The sequence below is a fragment of the Hyalella azteca genome, unplaced genomic scaffold (genome assembly GCF_000764305.2).
Source record: "Hyalella azteca isolate HAZT.00-mixed unplaced genomic scaffold, Hazt_2.0.2 contig17841, whole genome shotgun sequence".
NCBI classification, from domain to species: Eukaryota; Metazoa; Arthropoda; class Malacostraca; order Amphipoda; family Hyalellidae; genus Hyalella; species Hyalella azteca.
Window position 1 is genome coordinate 90,034 of NW_025947610.1, and position 19,691 is coordinate 109,724.

Here is a 19,691-nt window from a genome sequence, read left to right on the forward strand (position 1 = left end):
GATGTTCTCAGGCATGTTCTTATGAGGAATTCTTGACATTCTTAGGAGCATCATTAGGATCGTGCAGTGGAGGGAGACACTGCAGGATTGTGAAATGTCTGTGTGTTGTGATGTAACAATGTTTTTAAATATCAGGGGTGGTTGTGAGACGACGAGAGGAGCAGAAGAGACGTTAGGGGCATACGAGGAGAGGACGCGGGACGCGAATGTCTCAGCACCGGACTCGTGGGCGACGGCAACGGTGCGTGCTCACGTCGACGAGACGTTAGGGTCATTGAAGTCCAAGGCACAGAATTTGGTGAAGACCTGGCTGGAAAGCAGCTCGAAGGAGGAATTGACTGACGTTGCCTTCTTGGGCGAGCAGGTGTTGATGAACCTTTTCGTTAAGTACAACACAGCCATCCCATGCAGTGCTGCAGTTGAGCGCCTGTTTTCCATAGGCAAGGACATCTTGAGTGCCAAGAGAGCCACCCTGTAAGATGCCAACTTTGAGAGGCTGATGTTCATGAAGGGCAACAATCATCACCTCGAGGATATGAAGGCGAAGGGCAAGCCAGAGTAAAAGGAGTGTGTAACCCTGGTGTAACCTTAACATTTCTTATTCGTTTAATAAACTGTATGTTGAATGTCAACTACTGCCTAATTTCATTTCATTCATTTTGTTCATTTAATTATTTATGTTATGTACATCTTGATAATCAGATCTTGGCATGCTACATCTTTTTGGAAAGCTCCTTTTCAAGGCAAAAGTTCAGCTCTCTAGGCATGTTTTTCAGAGTTCCCTCCCCCCACCCAAAAAAGTAAGCCAAATCTAAATTTATATATTAAAAGTTAGCGGTTAGCGGCAAATTCCGCTACATTTTTTGGTGATTTATCGGTTTAGCGTTATCGAAGCTAACTTTTCAGTTAGCGGTTTAGCGGTTATCGAAGCAAACTTTTGGGTTAGCTGTGCCCACTACTGGTTATAATACCAAGGGTGCAGGTAAATTCGATTCTTGTTAGGCAATTAATTGATAAATGTAGCATACGAACTTGAATCTCAACCAAAGTCGAGATATGTGCTAAGTTTACATCAGCGCAGTAGTTGTAATAATTCGAGAGTTATGGAATTATTACAGGTTATTTTATTATACAGGACAACAGCAGGGTCGAGTAAGATTAAACCACCGAATTAAATACGCATTATTTAAGAAACAAAAATAGTTTAGAAAGAATGATGGAAATGTCAATTTTAATGGTCCAAATTTAATAAATATTTCAAGCTAAGTAAAGAAGAAATGAAAAATGACCTGAAATAGCCTCAAAAGTCGTTCTGACCAACAAGACTTGACACGCGATAATTAACCTCTAGACCATAGGCGCGGTGGTCATTGGACACGCAACTGCCATCATTTTAAATGTATAAATAAAAAGCAAATAAGCAAATGCAATAAAATCTTACCAGGGAGCATAAAGCAGTGAACTGAAAAAACTTATTATGTTACTATATTTTAAGGAAAAAACTAAACAAAAATTCAAAAATTAACATACGGAAAGAAGTGCAATTATTAATTCAGTTGTTAGTCAGTGATACGCGGCACAAATTTGGTCCTTTCGAGCAATTGACGGCAAACCAAATAGCAGTAAGAAGACAAATTGATGACACGCATCACACAAATAAAAATGGTAGTCGACAAAGATGAAAGCTAAAAACAATGCGACCGTGTATATGAACGAGGAAAGCTAAACATTTAAAGTCTACTTTGACTACAAGAAGTTCGACGGTTCAATATCATGGAAACAGGACTTTTTCTAAGCTATCACTGCAGTCGTTCCACTTAGGGAGGGCACAACTAAGAGTAAATCTAATGGTGTTCACATCTGAGTAAAGATTAAAATTCAAATGGTCTAATCAGAGTAATATGGAAATTTGATAACTAGCATGACGATCTAACGGTGCAGTGAGTTTTAATCGACCATTCACACGGCTTGCGGTTTTGGCAGTGACAAGAGCAGAATTATAACAATCGCAATACCAATTTTACAACGAGATGGTTTTCTATTCCAGAAACAATCCGTTTCCAGTTTCTAAATCAACATAACTAAAACTATCTACGACATTCCTAAAATTTGTTTAATAACGATAATCCAAGCTGTCTAAAAAAAAAGTTATTCAGATAAGAACAACACTAAAATAAATTAACTGCAGACATAATTAGAAGCATCCCTAAATTATTCATTGTAGAGATAAAAGATAGCACTAGAAAATGTTCACCTTTCAGATAAAAGACAGCCATAAATACATATATTCGGTATTGATATGTAAGTAAGCTTTCAACTAAAAATCAATACAGAGATGCTAAGTAACTCTATAATGTATTCGCTGTTGATATGAATGGAAGTCTTCGTATAAAACTTAACACAGAGAACTAAGGCAGCCCTACATTAATTTACTTGAGAGACTCCAAGTAATCCTGAATATATCTAGGATAGAGAGTAGGATCAATGACAGTTTGGAAAGACATCTAGGGAATAACTTCAATTGTAATCACGGTCGGCGCTTTTGCAAAAAATATTGCAGGAGCCTGAAAATTCGGAGCCGAGTGCTTATTAAGATTTTATGCTTAAATTTCTCATAGAAAAATCAGAGTAATCGGGTATAACAAATTTCGAAAATTCACGATTTTTTTAGATAGGGAAATACATTTCCCACAGCTAAACATTTAAGGATGAGTTTCAGTAAAGATTCTTAACCTTAACTTGGAAATTGATTTGACATACCATCTAACATTCATGGAAACGTTTCGTTGAGACTCTAAAAGGCACGAGATCAGTTTTCAGTCAACAACAACTAATGTATAGACTATAGACGAAGTTTACGGATAACCTAGAGCTTAACAAATTCTAACTGTAATAAGAATGCATTTTTGTCACATTTAACACTGTTAAGGGCAAACCACTGACTTAATAATTAACCCAACTGACTCATTATAATGCATTTTTGTGGCCCTTGATACAGTTAATTGCAAATGCCTCTGACTTTAATTAGAACACATTTCTGTTGATCTTAATACAGTTGAGAGTAAATAAATGCCTTAAGAATTTTGGTCGCTTTTGACACAGTTCAGGGCAAACGTCCTCAAGACATTAATCATGATGCACTTAGGCCGTTCTATGCACGGTTGAGAGCAATCGCCTCTGGATGTAATTATGATTAATTTTTGTCGCTAGTGACGCAGTTCAGGGCAAACGTCCTCAAGACATTAATCATGATGCAATTTGTTCCATACACGGTTGCAGGCGAACGCCTCTGAGTGTAATCATGATTAATTTTTGCCGCTTTTGACGCAGTCGAGGGCAAACTTGACGTCCTGCACGGAGATGTTGAGGGAGATGCGCTGACTGAGGTGACGTCGGGGCGACTCTGTGATGAACAGGCGTCGCGCTGAAAGTTTGTTCACAGCAAGGATCACGTTCGAAAACGACACATGTTTCAGCTTACCTGTTAATGATAACAATGGAAAATTAATCAACCCTAAAAGGTCAAATGACCAGTATTGTATTATTACACATGACGAATCATATAATACGAAGTTTTTTTCTCTACTTCTTATGCCGCTTCATTGCTACGTCAATGCATGACCATCTCAGGCAAACGGCTGACAAGCAAATATTATTACCATTTTTAAAAGTTAACTTGGCAATTTTTGTGGCTTAACCTATTCATATGAGACAAATAAGGTTATAATTCTTAAACATTTAGAAATATTGAAATCGGTGGTAGTAGCTTGATACAACCTAGTAAACGGCAAATGGTCAAAGACATATTATTTTGTCTCTAGAACGGAAATATTCTCAAAGTTCTCCACGTGCAGAATTCCAAGTTCGAAATTTGCTGTTGCGCCGCGGAGGATCGAGGCATCAAGTTGACATGAGGCCGAGAAAAAAAGCTCATTCCATCAAAGTGATCAAATTTTGCTTTGGGTTTCTTGTCATCATAAATTGTTTAGCGTCCTACGTCACACAAATGTATATATTGCTTCGCAAGACGAAAAGCTGCATCTGCCGCTACTATCTAGATAATAACCAATACATAGGACAATTTCTTCGTTCCAAGCCTTCCAGTTCATCCATAATTAATAAAACCGGAAGAACTACAGGTAATCTATAATTAATAGTAAACTGACACAGTATAAATGGATTAATTGGAGCATAAGAAAGATACTTTGAAGTTTAAACTATCCTATACATTAGATACGAGATGGGCTATATCGGCATACATAGATACATTAGAAGATACATTGGGTTACAAAGATACATTAGAAGATACATCGGGCTACATAGATACATTAAAAGATACATCGGGTTACATAGAAACATTAGAAGATACATCGGGTTACAAAGATACATTATAAAATATTTCGAAACTCTAGGACGTGTTACCATCAAAGGCGCAGAGAGACAAGAACTGGGAGTAGAGCCGCTCCAGTGACGTCTCCTCCAGCCCACTGCGCTGATTCTCTGCCACTGCAGCTGCCAGCAACTGCTGCTCCACTGCACTGCATTCCCTGCAACACAGGCAGGTGTAATTACGAGTTATTAATGCTTATTGCAGTTCTCAATATATACTAGCTACAGTTCTCATTCTCTGCTAAATGAAAACTAAACACTTCCTACTTCATTTCTTACTTTTCTTATAATTCAAAGGTTCAGACACAAATATCTAAGGTAGACCAGAAAAACAATTTTCTAGGAAATGTCTCACTTTGGAACAAAAAATTACCTAATGGCCATTATTTTAGGCGAAGTGAACATTTCGGCGAGTGCAAGATTGACGTGCTTGAAGCCCACCACCCCCGGGGGTGTCTTGGTGTCCTGGGAGACATCGATGAGGGTCTCGGCGATCTCGGCCGCCCGTCGGCAAATGTCGAGAGCCCGACGAGCGTCGCCCGACACGGCGGCCACTTTACGCGCGACCAGCTGGATGGCGTCGCTCTCGAAGCAGGCGATGCCCGCCAGGCGACTCTGCACGATCTCCTGTAGGCGATCAAACACTGTAAACGATCTCCTGCAGCCGAGACAGGCGATCAAACACTAAACGATTTCCTGCAGCCGAGACAGGCGATTTAACACTGTAAACGATTTCCTGCAGCCGAGACAGGCGATTAAACACTGTAAACGATTTCCTGCAGCTGAGACAGGCGATCAAACACTGTAAACGATTTCCTGCAGCTGAGACAGGCGATCAAACACTGTAAACGATCTCCTGCCGCCGAGACAGGCGATCAAACACTGTAAATAATCTCCTGCAGCTGAGACAGAAGATCAAAAACTGTAAACGATATCCTGCAGCCGAGACAGGTGATCAAATAGCACATGGGTGAACCTGAAGATATCTGTCCGAGGTGGTGGTGAAAAAGTGGTACAAAGCCATGTACACGTCTGTAGCTGGTCGTGGGTGTAGGGGGAGACATCACCCACCTGCAGCTGGTGGTGGGTGTAGGGGGAGACATCACCCACCTGCAGCTGGTGGTGGGTGTAGGGAGACATCACCCACCTGCAGCTGGTGGTGGGTGTAGGGAGACATCACCCACCTGCAGCTGGTCGTGGGTGTAGGGGGAGACATCACCCACCTGCAGCTGGTCGTGGGTGTAGGGGGAGACATCACCCACCTGCAGCTGATGGTGGGTGTAGGGAGACATCACCCACCTGCAGCTGGTGGTGGGTGTAGGGGGAGACATCACCCACCTGCAGCTGATGGTGGGTGTAGGGAGACATCACCCACCTGCAGCTGGTGGTGGGTGTATGGGTGGAAGGTGGTGCGGGTGAGGCCCAGCCTGGAAGACACTCTGGCCACCAAAACGCGCTCCGGGAGGTCCATGGTGTTGGCGATGGTCACCAGCACGAGGCGAGTGCCGGGCAGCGATGGCCACTCGAACAGGCGGTACAGCACGTCCTGTGCCACAAACATGGCGACTCAATCAATAGACATGAAATGTTAATGTTTTACATCAAACAGTTTTGGGAAACAGAGGACATTGAATTAACATTACAAAGAAGCTGCAAATTTGTCTGGTCTAGCCCAGCACTCGCCTGTTTGCGCGTCCAGAGGAGATCGAGCTCATCAACGAGCAGCAGCAGCGGCGGCTCCCGGGGGTCGGGGCGACGGAAGCGACGGTCGAGCAGCGCGGCCGCGTGGTCAGGGGTGACGCGCGTCTGTCCCGTGAGCGCCCTCCACAACTGCACCCACGCCTGCCGGGGCTCGGTGAGCTTCAGGGCGTTGAGCTCAACGTACGTGAAGGACGGCACGTCGCCCGACGCAGCGCTCGACTGCAGCAGGCGGACCACCTCACGCACCGTCGCCGTCTTGCCCGTGCCAGGTACGCCGCTTATATACCTGCCGCATGAAGAAGTCAGTTCCAGGCTCCGTACTGGACGAAATACTGCCAGTGAAACCCCAATTTGGTACCAGAGACCATTTCCAGTTAGTCCCTTTTCATTCCAAGCTAGACCAAATTTAGTCACAGAATGAAAATGTCTAGTTGGCCTCAAGTCCCAAAGTAAGATTCTCAGTGAGACCCAATTCAGTCCCGTATACGGTCCTAATGAAAACCTATCTAACATAAGGGACGAGGGGTTTGAGTCACATGGGAGGAGGTTTCGCTCAAAAAAGCCAGGACTATGAAGGAGTGATATTCATAGAGTGCATGAGATTGTAAGACACGCACATACAGCCGCCAGTGCCATCACAGAGTTTGGTTTGGATGAAGTCGTAGAGCTGTTGACACTCGTTCTCCCGACACGGCAACGACTCAGGCACCGCGGAGGCGTGCAGACGGTCCTTGGCAATGTCCAGAGAGCTCAATGACTTCCGGAGGCTGGCACAGTCAATGCCACCGCTGGAAAATAAATGCTCAACTTCACATACATATTTTTTAAATACATACGGCCGTCCCCGAAATAAAGAAAATTGTTGGACGCTGGTAATGCCGGAGCAGCTGCAGGTAATATAATACTATTCATATCAACAAAGCCCATTTTTTATAGACATTCACAGTTCATATCACTTTTTTCAATTCATCATATTTCAAAAATGTGATCTACTAAATTCAGAATTTATTTAGATAACAGATTTACATTATACAGAGTAGCCATATCAACAATAATCACCATTGAAAACCACTGTCCGTAACTCAACAATCCTCTAAATAACTGTCATCATTCTAATGCCCTCCACGGCTTATTAAAACAGGAAAACCACTCTGGTTCGTTTAAAAATCCCCAAAACAACCGTCACTATTTCAATATGCAATATCATATGCCGCTTAGGGAAATGGAAAAAAAAAAACACTCACTGTTTCGAAGAAGTTGTTGACTCAGAAATATCTGCTCTGGCCTTTCGAGCCCTCGTGGGCGTGGCATTGAAGGTGCACAGCTCCTGGTGTTCAGCCAGCATTTCTCTCTTAAGGAAAACGCTTCCACAGTTGCGGCAGGTAAAACCTCTTGTTCGTTTCCCGGTTAAACTGTTGTCTCTTTGCACATCGCCCAGTATATCATCATCTTCACTCTCATCGTTGTCTGTGTTAGCTTTTGCTAGTTTTGCTTGCCTTTTCGGTCGTCCTCTGCTTCGGACCCTGCACAAAAATTGCCACAGATTTGAAGAATCACAGTTGCCAGTGAATATAACTAATACAACATCTGCTGAAACTTTAACAATAACAGCAAGAATCAAGGTTAAAAGCTCTTAGTACCTGACGTAATAAAAAGTATTAGTCGAATTCTCTCTCATTGGAAACTTCATTACAATACACAGCAACTTTGAAGAAGCTCTCATGAAAATTTACCTCTTGAGCGGTGAAGGAGTGTCGTCGGAGGAGACCTCGTAGATGTCGTGCTCGTCCTGCAGATGGTCGTCGAGCGACTGCTTCGTCCTAAAACCCTGGGAGCATTCGCTGCACTGCAGACTTGGGGTCCTGTGGCCCAGTGCCAAATTCCGGGGAGTGCCACGGCGTGGAGTGGCACCTCGACGACCACGACGTGGAGTGGCGCCTCGTAGAGTGCCTTCAGAAGGAGGGCATCTTTGTGAAGTGACTTTGAGAGGAGTCACTGTTAGAGCTCTCCTGGTCTTTGAAGTGCCTCTTAGGGCTCTCTTTGGAGGCGTCTCTTCGCAAGAAGAGCTACTTTGTGAGCCACGTTTAGGAGTTCTGTGAAGTGGAGTGCCAGAACTATGATGAGGATCATTGCCGTTTTCTGCAGTTGATTGATTATTTTGATATGGCGCGTCAGAACTAAGTTCTCTGTTTGTGTTGTATTTCTTGGGAGTGCTTCGGGTCTCTCTCTGATAGTTTCTAGAAGGAGAGTTGGACAAAGATTTCCCACTCACTCTCGAGCTTTGTGAAAGACCCTTTCCATTTGCCGCATTTTTGAATTTACCAGATCTCTCACTGACTGAAATTTTTCCATTTGATTTTTCATTTAAAAACGTTTGACCTACAGCATTCTTTTTTTCATCAACGGCAAGGCATTCAAGATTTAAGGCGAGCTCTTTGCTTGGACTAATAGATGAATCATCACCAGTAGAAGAGGAGGTCGCCATATTGAGTTGGCTGGCAAGATTTTTCTTGGCAGACAGAGAAGGACCATGAGAAGGCGAGTCTGTTGACAACCGACGATCTGCCAAATCATGACAAATGGCCGAGTATCGTCTACCGGCAATTGACAAACGCGTCTTCTTGGCAACTCCCGAATCATAGAACGAAATGCGTTTTTGTTGTTTCTTATCAAACTCTGGAAATAAGACACCAAGTTAGTTGACTTGAAACAAAAGTTCTTGGAGTGATTTTTTTTTTGTGTGTACAATCTACATCAAATCAAAACGACAAATAAAGTGAATATCTAAGAATACTTCAAACCTTTGATTATTTTATTCTTACCAGAACCAGGAGGGATGTTCTCTTTTCCAGGTGAATACAGCTTTAGAGACGAGCAGCTTCCCTTCCTAGGAGATTTAAAAAAATGAATAAGAGTTTAAATTTTTATTATAAGGAAATTAACAACTGTTTCTAAGGCTTCCTTCTTGATTGAAATCAATTTCCATTATCTTTGAGTACCTACACTATTACGCAGTATTCATACTGAATTTAATCTTAAAGGAGCTCAATGAAAGTCAACAATATCAGATGTAATTTGTCAATTTCCAAGGGAGTGGCTGTGGAATGACAAAATAATTATAATATATCATCTCGATTCAGACCAAAACTAATATTTTATTTATAAAAATGTAATGGATTAAACAAATTGATTTCACTAGCCTTCAGTTCCATAATGGTTTGATTTTGAAAAGTCTCTTTTATTGATACATTATTCAGAGTCATTATATAATAGATTATCCATGTTTTAACTTTCCAGCTGTAAAATTTTGGGTGAAAAATACGACATTTTTTATAGAAAATTTTGTTGTTTATATTTTGTTCCAAATATTGCATATGGAATTCTTGCTCATGAGAGTCCCTCAAAAATCTTTCATGATTTTAATTGCTATTCAAGTTAATTACCACATCAAATCAATGAGGAAACTGAGACTAAGTTTTTCAATGAAGAATAAATGTGGTAGGTAAAATAAAGTTCAATCATACAAAAATTTTCATTAATAATTTACATAGCAAAATTTTCATCTGCTCCGACTTAATACATCAGAAATTTAAAGGCAAGAAACCTTTATGAATATAATTTAGGCCCTATGGCCACACTATTAAAAAATGCTCGAGTTTTTAACTCGGTCAGCCAGTCACTGACAACAGTTCAAGAAAACACATAATGAATCAGCCACAAGTACTTGAGCAGCTACATATGTTTTGGCTGCCAGGTGTACTTAGATCACTACATGTACTTTAAGGAGTTTTGATGATACAGCTTGAGTTTCATATAGAAGCAGGAGCAGTGAGCAAACTCACACAACACTCACCTGAACTGAGGTAGGGGCACAAGACCAGCAGGGGTTCCCTCCATCTTGCCTTGCACCATAAACCTGAGCGATAACAGAAACAACTTCAATTGTGACACGAAACACACATAAACGATGTAAAATTAAGTAAATATTTGTAATAATAAACATGAAAAGAATAACTATTCAGAGCATAAATGTGAGAAGAATAAACAATGCATAGGACAGGGTTGGCAATGATTAAATCATGTGATTAAATCACTTGATTTTTTTATAAAAAATCGTGATTTTTTTATTTTTTCGATTTTTTCATATATTTAAATATATTGAGTGGCAGTCTTTAATTTATATTGAGGTATTGTTATTCATGGTTTAGTACGGTATAAGTGTACTATGAATGACAAATTGGTATATAAACTTGTTGCCTTTAGTGTGTATTAGGTTCCAATAAATTAAATGTTTTTGGTACAGAGGCATCAAGAGTGCAATACATTGTACATAGCTAGCAGCTTAGCTAATTCTTATAAGGCTATAAGTAGTCTTTAACAATTTGACTAGTTGTTATATATTGATTACAATATACAATTTAAATGTGTTAGCTAGCTTATACAGGGTGGGGCAGAACTGATTGAACAGTTTTGAGGCGAAATAACAGAGTATTGGAGGTACATAAAGAAGAAAGTTTATTTTCCTAGAGATTAGCATAACAAACCATCTAAAATGCTTATGTTTTGAAAACAATATCAGGAAGATGGGGTTTGTTAGCGGCATCACACTGTTGGAGTTGTTCTCGGAAGTTTTCTAAAGTAGGTTCACACATATGGCGAGGTATGGCCATAACATCTGCTGCAATAATCCGTTCCCTTAGCTGTGGTAGAGTGTGAGGGCGACTTCTGAACCCCTTTCTTTTAGATGTCCTCAAAGAAAGAAATCGCAAATGCTCAAATCAGGTGACCTCGCAGGCCACTGTAAATCACCCCTCAGAGTCTGGGAACATGCGTTTCAAAACATTGAGTGACATTCGGGCTGTGTGAGCTGTAGCCCCATCCTGCTGGAACCAAACGTCTCCCAATGCTTCATTTTCAACAATGTTTTCGTCCATCATGGGCTGCAAGAAATTTTGCAACATTGCAACATAGCGATCGGAATTCACTGTTACAGTTACTCCCTCCTCTGAGAACTACTCCAACAGTGTGTTGCTGCTAACGGCCCCCATCTTCCAGATATTGTTTTCAAAACATAAATATTCTAAATGATATGTTATGCTGACCTCTAGGAAAATAAACTTTCTTCTTTATGTACCTCCATTACACTTTTATTTTACCTCAAAACTGCTCAATCGGTTCTCCCCCACCCTGTATATTGAGAGGTTGAGATTGTATTGACCTTTTAGGCAATTAGAAAGATTTTCCACCCTAATATGAGTAGGTATTCTAATTAAAATATTTAATTCCAATCTTTAAATATCTGAATTTAAAACTAGAAACAAGACAATTACAATTATAAGACGATATATAAAATGATTAAATGCAGTGAATGGATATAAAATATTTGAATTGTGCACATGTTTATTTCAAACAGTATTAGATTTCCTCATAACTTAAGTCTCGTTTCAAGTCGTATGAGGTTTGTTTGGTTATCGTTCAGTTTATGTTTAGTATTGATTTATTGGTCTGAATTAAATGGGTACAGTGCAGTCAGTCACTCAGTCACTACTAGTAGGTGTGTATAGAGGGGAGAGTCTGGTAGATTTATAGGACATAAAACTAGTAGATCTATTGATAGTGCTGTGCACTGTGCTATCAGCTACAGTCACTACTAGTCGGTGTGAGAGGGTAGAGTCTGGTAGATTTATAGGACATAAAACTAGTAGATCTATTGATAGTGCTGTGCACTGTGCTATCAGCTACCTATCTGTTGTGTGACTCTTCAATGTTTAGAAGATCTGCATTCCTGAAGTGTTTTTGTATACCTATTGAAGCCAGTTAAATGGTCAATATTTAGCTTATTACCTTGCTCCATACAAACTTTACAAAGCTAATGAATAGACTTACCAATAATTCTTTACCCAAAAATCCCTAAGTGGTAAACACTACCTTGGCCTGTTGGCCATTATTGAAGGCAATAAGTGCCCTTTTTAGCCATCCATTATGGTCTATATACTGTTATTGTTAGTAGGCTAATTGCAACATAAAAAATGACACTTCAAAAAGACAAAAAAGCTGAAAAAAAAACAAAAAAATCAAACAATTAAAAAAAATAATGAAAAAATAAAAAAAATCATTGATTTTTTATTTAAAAAAAAAAATAAAAAAAATCGCCAACCCTGGCATAGGATAAACAATGAAGATAATAACGATGCAGAGACTCAACTATGATGAGGGTAAAGAATGAAGAGGCATAAGAACTAAGAGAACATCTACCTATTATGAGGATAACTATGAATAGCCTAACTGTGGAGAGCCTAGCTATTGAGAACACGAGAAGACAATAATTACACATATGATAAGAGGGAAGAGTAATATTTATCACAAGATAACCTCTGAACATTATGCAATATCATGGCAAGACCACGAGATTAATGACCTGCAGACGTAGTGATGGAAGCCCCGGGACTCTGGTGGCCTCACCACCGACTTGGGACAAGTTTTAATGGAGCACTCAGTCACCTGCAGACAATTATACATCATATCATTGAAATAAATTATAAGGAAATGTATATATTTCAACTCATATAACATAGAAATACATCTGACTTTATAACACATTAAAATTTAATACAAATGATATTGTTACAAAAACAAATGGATATGGTACATATGACACTGCAACACATTAAAATTTAAAATAAATGAATCATTTTACAAATAATATGAAAATACAAATGAGAAAGACTTAGAGGCATGGATTAATATTGATAAAAATGTAGCGCATTTCATTAGCTTCTTTTTTTTGATTAGATTAATTAATAAGAAAGAGACATTTATTTTAATGGAATTACATAGCATAAGCTGATCACTGTCTCCAGGTCAATGTCATTATCAAAATTTCTTCCTTCCAGTGCCACTTCCTTGGTGCCATCGCATGGAGCGGAGCCTACAAACAACATAAAAGGCACAGGCTTTAAGGGACAACTCAACATGTGATTTTTCATGAGAACAAACAAGAACAAGAGTGGGTATCACAAAAAGATTTTAGGGTATAAATCAGGAAATACTTTTAAGCCAATGGGTCTGGTACAAATGTGCATTAAAAAGAACATTATTTTAAAACAAAGATATTCATGATAAAAAACATTTATGGCCAGATTACCTACTATTATATAAATAAATACTTATCACTTCATTTGATATCATTATTACTTTATTCAAATGCTATAATGATTGCAGCACAAAGTAAAAAATAGCAAATAAAAGTCTAATAAACAGATTTTAAATTAAAGAGAACAAATTAAAAGCCCAAAATTATGTTATCAGGATATTTACATTTAGAGGGTAATAAATGCATGCCATGAGCTCATAATATATTTATAATGATTTAACTGGTACCTGGAGGCAGGTTCTTGAGCCATTTGTCAGGCAAGTCCTCTAGGTAAGAATACCATTGTATTTGTCCTCGGAAGTTGTCCTTTTTGGTTCCTGCAGAGAACCAAAGTAATTATACTTCACAAGTATTGTCATTAATATCTCTGCAGAATTGAAAGCAGTTATATAGGTATATTTAACAGGATCTTAGGAGTATATATATACCTGTATTTATCTGTTTACTAGTGGCCCTTTGAGTCATTTTCATAAAAAATCCATCATGGTAGACAAAAATAATAAAAATAATTGCTTAGATTCAATTTCTACTAATATACTCTTAGCATAGTATTTTAATCAATTTTTGCCTTAATAAAATTTCGTGCATGGGTTCATCTGGCAACAATATTTTACAATACCTACAGTACATACATATCGTACACATCGGGAGACTTGTAGCCTAAATCTTTTACAAGCATGAATTACATAAATCAGAGTAAAAAAATAGCTGTGCAAACTCACCTGAATCCCAACAGGATATGAGCTGAGCCACACCCAGGTTATTCTTGCCACCCAACTCAATGAGCATGAACTGGCCACAGCAAACAGTCAAGTTATTCAGTGCAAAGCCCCTAAAAAATAAATGAATGAATTAGTAAGCATAATCATCTTATACTCTTACCATGCAAAAAAATTGAGCCATTAGTTTTCAGAAGATTTTCATGAATGATGATGAATTATTTCACAAAAAAGAGTTGATATAAAATAGTAGTTAGTTGTAGGCAATTGTGTTGCAGAATATTTTATTAGTTATAAATTATGTTCAGGAAGAAACAGCTTTATTGTAAGCATATCAGATATCCCAATAAATTGGAAAATAAAAAAACACATTGATATTTGTTCAAGTTGATACCTAAGGATACCTTGCATACCTTCTATGTTACAAGTTTATTGCCAACATTATTAAGATAAGCCAAAGATTCTCATTGAAGAATCTATGTGTTGGATCAAATAATGTTTGGGATAAACAAACAATTATTCAAAACACTACCGGTATGTTAAATTTAGATATTGGTGTGAAATCAAATAAACTAAATACATTACCCAATGATTAAAAAATTAAAGATGCCCTATATAGCAACATGTTTATCACTTTCAAGCAGGGTTGGCAATGACTAAATCAAAATAATTAAATCATGTCATTAAATCATTTGATTTTTTATAAAAAATCACGATTTTTTTGATTTTTTGATTGTAGTTATGGACCGAGGGGTTCCAATCTGATGAAGTGGAAAGAATTTTTCAAAAATTGCAGATAAAAAATATTGTTTACAAAATTATTTTCTGTCCAGTGTCCAATTTTCCACTTTCCAGTTTGACAGGGACTGCAATCAATTGAATCTGCCAAGATTAAAGATTGTGCTTTGCCAGCTTTGAACTTTTTTGAGCCAATTCACAATAGGTAGGTAAGGTAGCTACCATCTAGTACCAAATACCAATATATATACCTACTAGGTTAGCATATTTGATTTTGAGCTATCTTGTGCTTAAGTTTTTCATGTATAGAAAATACCCATCTATTATCTAAGCCATAAAAGTATTTTAAATCCATTAGCTTCTAAATTTTGAGGCAGTAAATTCTATATCATGAGTTTGTTTTTGGAACAATAAACCTACCCTACGGTCCTAACCTAACCTATATCTTATCAAAAGCATTTGAAAATTTAGATAAACACCAACTTATTTTTAAAGTAATGAAATTTATAGAAATTGTCAACTTTTTAAGGGGACCGATTGATAATTTTGATAACTTCTATAGTTATTATCCGATTGACATGAAACTTCACATACATACGTAAAATGTAAAAAGAAAAACATTTTGCTCCTGTGAATTTTTCGAAAAAATTGATAGAAAACGTGATATTCATAGAAAACGGACAAATAACGGGTACTTCAGAAAATCTATCTCCTACTACAAATATCATCCTACAACATCGAACCATTCACAATATAATTCTACTACTAGTCTACGTTCTGTTCGAAACGAACTATTGATAAGGCCATATGTATATGATGATAAGAATACTTACAGGTATCAAGCCACCATGCATCGCAGACCGGCGCCAAGCCTAGTTGTTGTGGAAACGGGATTAGGAGTTATCACCGCACAACCGCACGTGGCAACAACATGAGCTCAAATGATACAGTGATACATCGGCCGGTGCACTATTCTTTATCGATTTGCTGCCGACAACTGCCAACCGCTGGCTTGCACTTCCATCACACGTCACGTGACCCATTTCGGAGCCGCGACATTTCTAAATCAATATATTTTACCTGACTTCCGAGCCGCGAGATTTCAAACTTACATATAAATGGGAGATCTCGGGCCGCGAAATTTCCGTTAAAAGTAGATGTATTCCACCCCTGTACCCAATACAGCTCACACAGCAAACGGAATTCGAACACGTGGATGTCGGCAATACGGATCAGTTAAATTTGAAGCGCTGACGCAATACGACTCACTACGTGTCGGATGTTGCCACACAAAATGACGGAATATAGGGATTTTGTAGGTTTCCATTCTAAAGGCTTTTTAATAAATATGGCAACATTTTGTGATGTTTCATCGTTGCTGACGCGTAGTGAAGTGTTTTGAGAGTCATGTGAAGGCAACAGAACTTACGTAACCCCTCCCTTTTTTTTATAGTTTTTCATTTTTCGATGGGTCCTTAAAGTGTCGGAATATACCGCGTTTACCCTGTTTAAAATTTAGATAGGAGTGAAATCTTAAATATTAATGTAATTGAGAACACCATACGATTGTTTATGTTTACAATAAACTAGAGAGAATTATTTGACAGATCAGCTGACCAGGCAGAGCAATAAAAAGAAACAAAAAGATAAACTTACTGCAATGTTGATGGGCATTTAGGATCTCTTAACCACCTGCAGCCACTATCAGCTGAGTTGCCTGATTTCTCAGGTACCACACTCTTCATCATGAGTTTCAATATACTAGAAAAACGATTCAACACAGACACAGTTTATACTGAACATGAGTTACATGACGCCCACAAGACTGAGCAAGCGCGTTAGTTAGAAACGTAGTTTAGGTAGTTAGAACTTGCGGTGACCTTATTTCACGCATCTGCGATAGTGTTGTATTAATTAAGCCTACATCTACAATTGAATCTTAATTTCAGGCAATGGTATACACGTTTCAGGCTTTCAATGTGCTATTTTCTTAGATCAATAGTAAATTCTTTTAGATTTATTTCCTCTAAATTGAAAATGCAATACATAAATTCGACTTGCACTTGGCGGGAGACATGTTCAGCTGGTGGTGATCACTTGCAAGTAGTTGAATTTTTATCGAAAATGTTTTCAACATTTTTCTAGAATTTTCACAAAATTCTTGATTTACTTAATCAAAGTTGTTTAGAACTAAAACATTCACTATGACACAATTTTTTGTGAGTATTTTATCATTTAAAATAGAGTAACATGGAACAAAGTCATGCATTAGGTTGTTACTCCCATGGGAATTATAGTAATTCATTTAATAATAATATAACGGTTTCTGCGTTGATTAGGCTGAAGGCCTGTCGTCGATTCCTAACATTGCAGATCCTCAGCTTGTTGAGGACTTAAACTCGCATCTCACTGCTTCAATTTTGCTTTGCTCAAACGCCCGGCCTCCTTGCCGATTCTGATCAGAAACTAACGCGCAGAGCTGGGATCGAACCCGCACCTCTCTGCTCCAATCTTGGTCAGAACTGTAACCACAGGGCGATTTGTGTGATTTGATCATCATCATCCCAGCACTGCCACAAAACCAAACCTTAGTAATTTGAAATAACCATATTATTAAATATCGATCCGGTAACATCACGTAGGTGATTTGAGCTAGGCTTCACCATCGCCTTGTTATTCATTATTTTCAATATTAGCTACCCAGAGGTTTCACTTTCAGCGCTGGAAGCGACATTCAACCTGTAATCATTATAATGTATTTTCAATGTTTGTGCGTTTGAAATCTTGTACTAGAATATATAGGAGCCGTATAAGCGAAATACTAGAATAATTTCAGCGTCGGGTACTTAGAATACAATTAAAAGTTTATATAACATTGGCGTGGTGGAACTATGATTTATCAAAATTAATATGGGCGATAAAATGTGATTCAAACTTCTAAGAGTGATTTAAATTAACTTTAAAGCTCAAGAACTGAAAGCATGCTCAATTAAACTCGCGAATATACGTCACCGACCATTTATCCCATAAAATAACGACACATACCACTCATAACGTTAGCTTTCGACACCTACCAATTCATAATTGATACATTTACCGCTCATTCGGGAAACTTACGACACCTAAGAATGATACCGCAAACTTATTGCACTTACAAATCATCATGTAAACTAACGGTATTTAAAACGCATCCAGCAAAGCTCTGTCACCTACCTCTAGCCTAATGAACGTAAAACACATCAACACTCAACACATATTATAAGTACATCATTGGTGTACTTATAATAATAAGCAGGTTTCATTGAAGGCCAGATAATTTGTTTTGTTGACAAATTTCTTGTCAGTTTCATCAATATATCGACCAATATTTTTCGTTTGTGCTGGTCAGTAAAAAATCAGGGTACCGACGGACATTTTTAGTGCATTTTCTCATTTATGGAAAAATTGCACTATTGTGCTCGCCATGTCCGTCTGTCTGTCTGTCTGTCCGTCTGTCCGTCCGTGACCTCAATTTTTCGTCGACGAGAAAATGCGCTCTCTGTCACTCACTGCAGTGAGTACTGAGTTATATTTTTTTCTTTAATGACCTTTCGAATGTATCAATCCTTCATTAGCAAGTTACAAGACGCATTGAGTAAGGAAATTTGGATCGAAATAAGTACAAAATCATGTAAATTGGATGCTACTCGCAAATCAATTTGGTTGGAAATAATTGCCAATTCACGAAAAAATGAAGATGATCAAGAATTATAGCACCAAAAGTTACTCCGAAAACAGTCACAAGGTTCTAACAAATTTCAAGGTTGATGGATGGAGTTCCATCCTTAATGATGAGGGCCTCAGCTGTCGCGAGTCGGGGCATCGCATGACGACGCTGGTGCACTCCTCCAGCAGCGTATGAGTGATGGTCTCGTTGTGGGCCTCCATCAGGTGGTTCCTTGGTCCACCAGACTGAAGGTGGCACGTGAGACGTCGGCTTAATGTCGTAGTTGTGAGCCCGATTTAGTCTGCAATCTTGTCTATTGCAGGAAAATTTATATTTTATGTACATTATAATAATAATTATAGAAAGATATTAGTTCACCCATGTACCACTCAACTTTTAAACTAACTGTACCGGACGCCCACCAGTCAAATAATAATAATAATAATAGCGGTCAGTAGGCCATAGGCCTGTCGCCTATTCTTAACATCGCAGAACATTCACAGCATTTTGCGGTCTCGAACTCGCATTTCATTGCTAAAATTCTGCTTTGCTTCCGCTCGGCCTCCTTGCCGATTCTGACCAGAAACTGGCGCACAGAGCTGGGATCGAACCCGCACCTCTCTGCTCCAATATTGGTACTCAATGAACTGTAGCCACTGGGCCACCCTGCCCTGTGTCAAATGTCCTTACAGTCATAAGCATGCTACGTCTGCAAAAATAATTTGAAAAATTCTTGAAAATGTCCATCGTACAGTATTATAGTGAATGACTTGTATTTATGTTTTTTTAAATTAGTTCAAAATTTCCTTAAGCCAAACCTGTCAACTATAATTTTTTTTACATGTATAGTCTAGCACGACTGCACGGTCCATCTCTTCCTACAATCCGCTACCGTGTCTCCAACTAATGTATGTAGTGATTGAATTTTTAACGAATCAGTGTAATGATCTGCAAATTCTAGCAATAAATGAATGCCAAAGCTTAACAAAATTATGATGCTTCTCCTGAGCACGAGAATTTTATTTGAGTCTCTCCAGTGATTGGAAAATTTTTTGTGATAACTTTGGAGGTATACAATTTTATTCTTATTTTCAACAGTACATAATATATAGTATTATTTCAACCATGCATATATATATATTAGATTAGTGATAATAATTCAAATAATACTGACGATAATAATATTTTTTATCAATATTATTAATAAGAATAATGAAATTCCTAATTCATAATAATTAATCTAATTTCGTTTATATGCAGTGAAGATTTTGTTCCTCTTCCTCAT

General features: G+C 38.4%; 1 protein-coding gene across 1 annotated transcript; it reads right to left on the bottom strand.

The window, feature by feature from the left end:
* Positions 1-1,419: 1,419 nt before the first annotated feature.
* Positions 1,420-16,778, bottom strand: LOC108669767 (origin recognition complex subunit 1). Its single transcript, XM_018157175.2, has 15 exons — positions 16,357-16,778; positions 13,966-14,075; positions 13,471-13,560; positions 12,924-13,018; positions 12,509-12,591; positions 9,944-10,006; positions 8,913-8,977; positions 7,824-8,766; positions 7,335-7,613; positions 6,708-6,878; positions 6,073-6,376; positions 5,765-5,935; positions 4,763-5,016; positions 4,423-4,547; positions 1,420-3,481 (listed from the first exon to the last, which is right to left on the bottom strand). Exons 1-15 carry the CDS (start codon positions 16,446-16,448, stop codon positions 3,306-3,308), a joined length of 3,021 nt encoding a protein of 1,006 aa, XP_018012664.1. The 5' UTR covers positions 16,449-16,778; the 3' UTR covers positions 1,420-3,305.
* Positions 16,779-19,691: the final 2,913 nt, after the last annotated feature.

Bases quoted from the DNA above. Each gene is read 5' to 3' on its own strand.
- LOC108669767 (XM_018157175.2), bottom strand. From the start codon at position 16,448: ATGATGAAGAGTGTGGTACCTGAGAAATCAGGCAACTCAGCTGATAGT. The intron at 13,019-13,470 runs GTACCAGTTAAA...TGTTGTTTGTAG, and splicing joins GCTCAAGAACCTGCCTCCAG to GCTCCGCTCCATGCGATGGC. The intron at 8,767-8,912 runs GTAAGAATAAAA...TCTTATTTCCAG, and splicing joins GAACATCCCTCCTGGTTCTG to AGTTTGATAAGAAACAACAA.